The 10,034-nt window shown below is 42.1% G+C and overlaps 1 protein-coding gene across 1 annotated transcript in view; it reads left to right on the forward strand.

Annotated features, from left to right (window-relative positions):
* The first annotated feature begins 226 nt into the window (after positions 1–226).
* JAKMIP3 (Janus kinase and microtubule interacting protein 3) overlaps positions 227–10,034 on the forward strand; it is a 95,091-nt gene continuing 85,283 nt past the window's right edge. Inside the window, exon 1 of the mRNA XM_026651075.1 lies at positions 227–361. Within this exon, the coding sequence (XP_026506860.1) occupies positions 227–361 (135 nt within the window). The remainder of the gene's footprint in view (positions 362–10,034) is intronic.

A 10,034-nucleotide genomic window follows, 5' to 3' on the forward strand; every position in this document is an offset into this window, starting at 1 on the left:
CTGCTTTGAAATCTTGTCTGAAGTCACTACAATGAATGTTGCATTAGTCTTATTTGCTAATTGTGGAGCCCGCTAAACTCTGGCACTTTCACGGCAGTTGTGATTTCCCTCTTTCTAGGTGAATAAGAAAATGTAGTGGACAGAAGCAAGGAAGAGAAACCTCAAGTGGTGGAACGGAGGGTTCTCTCTGCTTGGGATTTCACCCTCCCTGTCACGCTGCCTCACAATGTCAAAGAAGAGTGCTAGCAGCCGAGCTAAGGGAGAAAAACCTGATGCCTTAGCTGCCTTACAAGCTGCCAATGAAGAGCTCAGGACAAAACTCACAGACATTCAAATAGAGCTCCAACAAGAAAAGAGTAAGGTGTGCATCTTTTTTTTCATTAATTAAAGAAAAGAATATCTTTTATTTTCTAAACGCCCCTCCTTCCCAGCCCTACACAATGGTGGGTGAGGTACAGTGCTATTTGATAGCCACTGTATAGCATTTTTTCATACACAGGGTCAGAACTAGCCATGTACTGCTGTGTTTTGTTGGTGTGTGTTGTGTGCGCTCATAATCTGGGAAAAGTTCATAATCTGAGTAAATTAGATTCAAGATTTGCAATAAATCTCAATAAAATAACGTTGAGCATTTTTGTTAGAAGGTTGCTCATGAAATAGTACAGTAAATTTTACATGGGGTTCCTTTAATTTTTACTTTTGGTATGAAACCTGCAAGTTATGTTTGCACTATATTTTTGCACAAATCCATGTCTTGATGAATTATTTAGTAGCCTCTCTAATTGGCCCCTCTGGTGGCGGAAGAAGCTATTATCAGCAGGTACTATACATCAGAAAAAGAAGGGAGGATACCATCATTAATTTGTTAAAGGTACACATCAAACAAGCAGGCATGGTAATTTGTGCTCAGGACAATTTGTTCTTTAATTCTGAGCTATGGTAGCAAATTAGACTAAATGGTTGTGTATTCAGAAGCATGAAGCTTGGATTTGCTTTTAGAATAGTTTACTGAAAACTATTAGTGACCTTTTTTAGGAGTGGTAAATATATTTTGTACCTTATATGGCAAAAATCTGAAAGAGATTCTGCATCTAGCAAATTGTTAAAATATATGTAATTTACCAACTTTACTAACATTCCGTGCAAGGCAGACAGAGAAGATCATGATTTTAAAAACTGCATCAGTTGTATTTCAAGGTGTGATATGAGCGAAAAGACTTTATTCCCTACACGTTACAATCCATCAGTTCATCATATTCATCTAGTACTTTCAGGGTTACAGCCTTGTGGTGGAAAAGCAAAGGAGTATAAATATCAAATTCCTTAGCAACCAGTGTCTCAGATGCATACTGAATGCTTGATAGAGAAGGAAATGAAGTTGCAAAACAGTATAGCTAAATGCCAGCAAAAGCTACAGGAAAATAAGCATCTATCCCAAACCAGACAGATGGCATGTTCATAGCAGTAGGCTCAATGCTGTCCAAATCTTTTGTCTCTCTCATGAATACTTTTCCACTAAATGTTTACCTTTTTTATTTTCCTTGCAGACAATTTGCATGATACAGGGATTATTCTCATCCTTTACTTTTTCACAATATAGCAATTGTGTCTGGGTTTTCTGCTAACAACCCATCAAGCTGGATGCATGTTACTATTCTAGATCAAGCTCCAAGATTTCCAATCCCCAGTCCCAAAACCAAGCCACAGTTTTGATTTGCGCCTTTATAGCCCAACAAGCCGTGAAGTCTGGATCTGAACTTCAAGATATAAGGGTGTTTTGGAGCGAGGATTTGGCCAATCTGTTAACTATGGTTTGATGAATTTGCTACAACTAAGTTCCCCCATCTCAATTAATTGAGTGTTAGTATTTACAAAGAATTTAATTTTTCAGAAGAGCTAAGATACAATGTAAAGTACACCTACTTCAGCAGGAATAGATACGCACTGTGCATTTTACTATAATTTGGATCATTACTTGGCACTGTCGAATACAAACCTTATTCTCAAGGTGGTTTTCAAGATTATACATTGATTTAAAAAACACACCTGTTCATCATTTTGTTGTGGACAGGAAAGCTCAGATCATTCAGACTGAGTACGGCTTTGTCTGCTTTCACTGTTTAATACATCTCTTTCAGCTAGGAGATCTGGTGAGTTCATACTGCATTTTTGAACTGAAATACAATTTGGCTCTGTTTAGGCTCTTACGTGCTCACGGTATTCAAAAGCATTTTCCAATAATGAATTACATATAACAGTGACTGACTGTGTAGGATAGCATGACAGTTATGTGTTCAACAGTTGTACATGTACACACACACACACACTCCCCTGTATTACTGAGAGAATAAACGCACTGTTGGACAGAAGATCTGGATTATCCCCTGTGACTTTTGAAATGTGCCATGACATCTTTGATTTCAGCTGGACATCCACAAAAGATGGGAAGAAAGGGCTTTAGTTTACCACCAATAAACTGGCTAATTCCTAAATGTTTAACACCTTGGACACTAGTTAATTTCTAAGGATTAAGAGGTAGTCACTGTGAGCTCTGAGGAGAAAGGGAGTGTTTCTTGTGTTGAGGCCAGTTTTGGAATCTTATCTTCATTAAGTCCTGACTAGTCCTGACCCCATCTGCTAGAAACGTCTTCTTCCAGTCCTGGCCTACTCTCCTGTGTGCCTCACTTCCCTTCCCCTGCAGCCAGTTTGTGTCCCTTCAATTCGAGAATAAGCAGGAAGAGTTGGAATCATTTCAGAGCCAAATCAGGCATCTGGAGAGCACAAGTTCTTTTCATTTAGACACACCTCCATTTTCCAGTGTCATGACTTATTTTCATCTACTGCACTAGGACTGTGTGTATCCTTTGTTCTATTCCTATTGCCCTCTGCTGCATATGTGGCCAACAGTCTTGTCGAGCATGGCCAACAGTCTTTTCTTTGTAGCACGTGCCTCAAAATGGATGGGACACAGGGCCGGCTCTAGGCACCAACAAAACAAGCTGGTGCTTGGGGCGGCACATTTTTAGGGGCGGCATGGCCGGCACCAGAATGCCGCCCCTAAAAATGTGCCCCGGCCGCCCTAGCTCACCTCCGCTGCTGCTGCCGCTCGCACACCGCTACTTGCCCTCCCTCCCAGGCTCTCAAACCTGGGAGGGAGGGGGAGATCCCGAGCGGCCGCGGCGTGCGAAACAGCTGTTTCGCGCGCCACTGCTCCCCCTCCCTCCCTCTCACCCAGGCTTGAGAGCCTGGGAGGGAGGGGGAGACTCCGAGTGGCCGCGGCGCGGGCGCCGCTTCTCCCCCTCCCTCCTAGGCTTGAGAGCCTGGGGGGAGGAGGCAGGGCTGGGGATTTGGGGAAGGGGCGGAGTTGAGGCGGGGCCGGGGGTGGGGTAATTAAAAAACGGGGGAGGGGGGGCGGCCAAAATTGGTTTTGCTTTGGGCGGCAAAAATCCTAGAGCCGGGCCTGATGGGACAACTGAGGCCAAAATTTTCTGAAACACTTCAGAAATTATGTTTTCACTGGCACTTAAGTTTGAGACAACAGAATAGTAGTTTGAAGGTTGGGATGAGAATAGAGAGAGGAAAATGGTTTGAGAATGACAGGAGATATGACTTGGAAGAGAGATGGAGAGGGAGAGAATACGCTGAGAGAGTGTTTGTAGGGGCCAGACCTCTGAGCTCTTGAGCTTTCTTCCTGTAACCCCATGGTGTAATGGAGCCAGAGTTTGTTGACTTTCAAGCATGGTGCAAAGCCTATTTGTTTATCCAAGAATTTTTCAGAGAGAAAGGGTTGATTAGGAGATTTTCAGGTTAGGATGGAAGATCTTACATTTTAGAATAAGAACAATGTTGTTGTTGCAATGGGTAAACTATATAGATGTACTGTGTGAGTATAATGTAAATCGTTGACACTCAGAGCATTGGATAAGTATATTTTATGAAATAATCTGGTGGAAGTGTGTCCTTGGGAAGACACTTAACCTCGATGTTCTTCAGTGTACCTGTCTATTCAATGTGGATGATAATACTTACCTATATACTTACATTGTATTAATTAATGTTTATAAGGCACCTAGAGATCTGTGGATGAAAGGTTCCTAGAATTGCAAAGAATTATTATTTGTTTGATTGATTGTGCTAAAATCAAGACAAAATCAGGATGTTGTCTTTCAGGTTTTTATCTTCATTACTGATCATTTACAAAGGGCTGTTAATTTTGTTTCTGTTTTTCCAAGCCTAATTATGTTTCCTGTTGTGATGACCTTTAGAGATGTTTGGTCTTTTCCTTTGGCTTATTGGTGTCCTTTCTCTTATTTTCATAAATTACCTTCTCCACTGAGGAATTATCCTATTTATAATACCACATGGCTATTTCTCGAGAGAGATTTACACGTTATCCTATCTGTAATACTACCTGGCTGTTTCTCAAGAGAGATTTATACATCTGTCTTATGCAAATCTCCTATCTTCAGAGTTTCCCCCTTTATGAACTAGTTTTAGGGTCAACACAGTTACAACAACACTGTGAAGTATAGCAATGTTTTCTCTATTGCTTTGGGGAGAATCTAGATCCCAAGAATCTAGTCTAGATTACTTTGGAGAAGGGTAGATTCAGAGTGCAGACAAAGGCTAATATATATGCTTTGGGTAATGTGGGCATATGTCACAAATGCTGTTGGATGGTCTTGTTTCATAGCCTTCAGGTGGGAACTTTGTAATAGGAACAGTGTAGTTTTGGAGTTTGAGTTTAAACATTCAGTACAATTATATTTATGGGCGCTGCTGAAGGAAATTTGTTTTTTTTTTTTTTGTAAAAATGAAAGATGCGAGTTTCCTTAGCACCGAACAGCTCCTGGAGTCTGATCCAGCTCCCATTGAAACAAATAGGAGTCTATTGATTTCAATGAGAGTTGGATCAGGCCCTTGTTGAGAAATTGTAAAGATTGTTCTGAACAATTCAATGGCTTACCCGTATCACAAGGACACTTGCAGAAGCATGTCAGTTGGATTTAAACACCCACATAAGTGTTATCCTAGATAGGAATCCTTTTTTGAACCAGAGCTATGGAGAGGTGGTTGGGGTAATTGAACTCCCCTAATTTCATGTATATCTCCTGTTTCTTCATTCAGGCTCTTTTGTTAAAAAATAAAAAGCTCTTCCCTCACTGTGCTGACGCCTCTGGCATTCTACAGTTATTGTGGAGATGTGTGCCTCAGCTATGTGTGACAACTGCAGTACCTATGCCTTAGAGGTACTGCAGTTGTCACAAATTACTGTAGCTGTGAAGTTGTGTAAAATTAATTTCAAAATGAATGTCAAAACCAATTTAAATCAAATTTGATTTTTTTTAAGACGTGTGCCCAGGTTAACTGTGTGTGGGAAACTGCAGCCCAGGGTAATTTTTCATGCTATGTTATAATACTGAAAATCATGATTTACAGCAGTGGTTCTTAACCTTTTTGGGCTCAGGACCCATTTGTAAATGTTTATGGCCTGTCGTGATCAGTAAATAGTCTGGGGGTGGAGGCCCTGGGGTGGTTTCAGTCAGACCCTCCCCCCACCCCCCGGTGCGGTTGGGTCCTGCCTGGCACTCACCCCACAGTGGCAGTCCCTGCAGCTCCTGTGCTGTGGGGCTGGCTGGGCTTGGCTCTCCGCTCTGGTCGTTGCAACCTCTGGGGCTGCAGCGCCTCTCAGGTTGGCCCCGGCCCTCCTGACTGGACCAAATTTGTGTGAGTGGAGTTGTAACCTGGCTCTTGGGGTTGCAGTGCCACTCACTCTAATTTGGCCTACCCAGAGTCCCATTATCATGACGGCTGGGCTAAACCTGAGTGGTGCTGGGATCCCAGAGACTGCAATGCCTGGAGCAGGGAGGTGAGCCCCGCCAGCCTTATGGGACTGGAGTGCACCCCACCACTGGCATGTCCCCGCATAGCTGGGCGTTGTGTTGCAGGTTCTTTCTCCATCTGGCATCCTGCGGCAGTCTCTTTTCCTGTAAGAGAGACAATGTGGGTGAGGTAATATCTTTTATGGACCAACTTCTGTTGGTGAGAGAAACAAGCTTTTGAGCCACACAAAGCTCTTCTTCAGGTCTGGGAAATGTACTCCAACCTGAAGAAGAACTCTGGGTGGCTTGAAAGATTGTCTCTCTCAACAACAGAAGTTGGTCCAATAAAAGATATTACCTCACCTTCCTTGTCTCTCTAATATTCTGTGACCAACATGGCTACAACTACATTCTTTCCTGTAACTGAGCCCTCTAGCCTGGTCATATTTAAATCCATCCCATTGTCCTTACAAAAATGTCTTTGGCCCTACCCCTAAGCCCTATGCTCCTCATGCCCTTCTCTCAGGGTTCTCTGTCATCCTTGTTCTCTTCTCCTGCCTCATGGCACTTTACCAGTGGCTGGGAGAAGAACCCTGGTCCTCCCAATATACCGAGTTCAAGCCCAGGGACCCTATAACCAGCAGTAACGGTCTGATCTGCATAACTCCTTGCTGCTATCTCCCTGGACTGCTTTCAGTCTAGTCTTTCTCAGGTCTCCTCCCCCACAATGTTTCTAGCTTCACCCTTCTTTTAGGGATGGGACTCACAGGACCCTCCCGTGGAATCACCCAGCAAACTCCAAAACATAAACATAAACTCACTTCTGTCCTCCTTGGGCTTGTCTTTACATCCATCTTTGCTTTCCCTTGCTCTGTTCCCCAACTGAGTGCATCCCAGATATGACATGACCTGATGGTAATGTAGTCTACACAGGGTTATTAGAGATGCATTTTGGTTTCTCATTGACTTGAAGGAAGATTTCTTCTCAATATGTAATAAATCAATAAAGAATAATGAACCAGGATTTTTCAGTTACTACTTATGCTAATCTTTAGAAAGCTTTTAAGATGTGGAAAAATAGGGAACCCCATCCACAGTTTAGTTTTGAAAAATGTAGTAATATTAATCGAAAAATTAATAATGAAATAATATCAAAACCCCAGCATAAATATGCAAAAGAGAAGAAATTCATAGTTACCTTTCTAATCTACAGTGGAAGGTGCATACACAGCAGAAAACTGAGGGGTAGCTTTGGGAACAACTGGCAGCAGTTGGTCACCCTAATTCTGCATGTTCTGGAAATTTGTATTGACACCATTACATAGGTCTTCCATGACTGACAAAACAGACAGCTGATAGAAGTATGTTGAGGATGGTCATGAGCATGGTCTACTGTATATGTGCACACATGCAACTGTTTGGACTAAGGCAGGAGCCTATTAACACTGCTTCACTGCCTCTATGGCATTCCAGTTCATGGAAAGTGGTGTAGGCCATCTTCCTCACATTAGCCAGAAGTTCATAATATCTAGTTGCAGTCCTAGAAGAGAAAGAGACTCCTGTTAGGTGGCATTGTAGTGCTATTAGGATATCATTGGTTTTGAAGGCATAGATTTACTTTTGTACACACTTCACATGAAATCACTGCTCTAAGCATAAGTAAATGAGCTAAGTGCAGGAAACTCCATGGAAGTTTAGGGAAATAGAATTCACCCTTCTCCACATGCCATTCTGTGCACTAGAATAGCGGCCACTGCTTCCCCACTCTTGTTACAGCATCTTGTTGGGCTGCTGGATTTGAAGAATCCATGGATTGACTTCCCCCTCCATAGCTCATGGAGCATATGGAGGCCTCTCTGCTCTATATATCCATGGGGCTTAAGTAGCATGGAAGTAATTGCACAGGCCCTGCACACTAGTCATGTTTCCCCTCTGTGAATATAATGTAAGCACTGAACCAGTGCAGTAAGGGTAATATGGTGACGCTGCAGCATTAACACCTCTTTTGCCTAGATCAACAAAGAAAACTCTTGTTTACAGAATTCCTTCTTATTAAGAGTTGCCAGAGTGATTTGATTGCCCCTGAGAGGAGAGTTGCTTATTCTCCTTAAATAGGGCTAATTCATTTTGCTCAAGAACTGCCTTGAAGTTACTAAAATAGACTTCATTTCAATCTGTGTTTGTGGAATAAACTTCAGAAATAAGAAGCAGTTTTTAATTGAGAGAGAATTTTCAAGTTCTTTATTTTTGCTCTGTAAACATTTCTCATTTTGATGTGTTTCTTAATGCTACTTATGTGTGCTGCAGTGATAGTCCATTGGCATTTAAAAAACTCTTGCTATCTCAAAATCTAAAACACTGTGAGCTAAAGGGTTTTTTTTTCTTTAAATGGAAAAAAGAACAACTTTTGAAGTGAGATGTTAAACCTGAGCTATTTTAAAAGGTTAGGATCTGTTCCTCAGCTGACGTCAATCAGAGTAGCTCCTTTGAGGTCAATGGAGCTATGCTGATTTACACCAGCTCAGGATTTAACCCACGGATCGGCAACCTTTGGCACGCAGCCCATCAGGGAAATCCGCTGGCAGGGCAGCACATCCCTCGGCCCACGCTGCTTCCCACAGCCCCTATTGGCCTGGAACGGCGAACCGCGGCCAGTGGGAGCTGCAATCGGCCGACCCTTCGGATGCTGCAGGTAAACAAACCGTCCCGGCTCGCCAGCGGATTTCCCTGATGGGCCACGTGCCAAAGGTTGCCGATCCCTGATCTAGCCTAACAAGCTAATGCTTCAGTCATTGGAGAAGGTATGTGATCACATATCTGGAACAATGAACTAACAGAGCTCTTTAAATAGTTAGGAAATTGGCAACTGTGTGCTAAACTAGTGTACTAGACTATATATCCTCCCTGTAGTTTTTAAGTGTAAGTTTATTTTCTAAATCATAACCGATCTGACAACCCAGCAGTACAAAACATATTTATATTTATCCTCTTCCTCTTTGCAGCCTTTACAAGCCCTCATAGCAATGTGTTTCCAGTCCTCCCTAATGAATATCCATTGTGTCATTGCAGGTGGTATTTATTGGACATTTCTTCTTCCTTCCATGATAACACCAGTCATGACAAGATAAACAATGCATCTTTTCTTAACGGTTGAAATATACACGTATGCAAGGCAACAAATCCAGTAATCACTAATTAAAAAATAAGAAAGATTTTTGGCAGATGTAAGTGGTATACATAAAAGATGTCTGCTATGGATGAGCAATTATATTCCAGAGTTTTGAATAGACAGCATATTTGTAATTCATTGCCATTTAAAATACATGTAGCCTATATTTAATGCTTGCTCCAATATTCTCTAGCAAATTAGGTGTTCAACCAGTTCAACATTATTGCAGCATTGAATCATTTATGTAACACAGCAGCATTCCTGGAATGACATTATTAAAAACAAACTATTTGTGTGTTGTGTTAGGAAGTGTTTAAGTACTAGGTACTATAGAACAGTGCTTCTACCTTCAATAATTTCATACCGGATGAATCCCCAAAACAGACAGCCAGATAGTCAGTAAAATAGCCTATATTTATTTTAATTTAACTGTTATTTTATCATTGTAATTTTAACTATTTTTTTAGCCTAGAGAATCTTTATTTTCTTGCAGCTAGTTTGTTAGTGTGTGTGAATTGATGTCCTCAATGACCTGGTTCTTTGTTAGAAGTGTTGTGGTGTATTTCATAGCATCATAGAAGATTAGAGTTGGAAGAGGCCTCAGGAGGTCATCTAGTCCAACCCCCTGCTCAAAGCAGGACCAACCTCAACTAAATCAAAACTTTTTAAAAGTGTGTTAAAATTATAGGCTGTCATTTTAAATTTCAGTTTTTTGTTTTTTTTTCTAAACCTGTTTGCAGGCGAGGGGGCTCTGTAGGGAAGTGTGTGATCTGGACCTAGCAACAGTCAGTTAAGTTTGCAGCCAGCCAGCCTGCCTAGAGTAAGGTTAGGGTTACCATCCGTCTGGGTTTCCCCGGACATATCCGGATTTTTAAGCTTTAAATGGCCGTCCGGGGGGGATTTCTAATAAAATAGAAATATCCGGGATTTCCCCCTTCCCCTCATGCAGAGTGCGGCGCGGCTGATTGGATGTCTGGGCCTGATTGAAAGCCACTCGCAGCCACTGGGGCCTCTAGCAGCCAGAGTCCCTCCCCCTCCCCCGC

Source organism: Terrapene carolina, unplaced genomic scaffold (assembly GCF_002925995.2).
Source record: "Terrapene carolina triunguis isolate 2854851 unplaced genomic scaffold, T_m_triunguis-2.0 Scaffold95, whole genome shotgun sequence".
Taxonomy (NCBI): domain Eukaryota; kingdom Metazoa; phylum Chordata; order Testudines; family Emydidae; genus Terrapene; species Terrapene triunguis.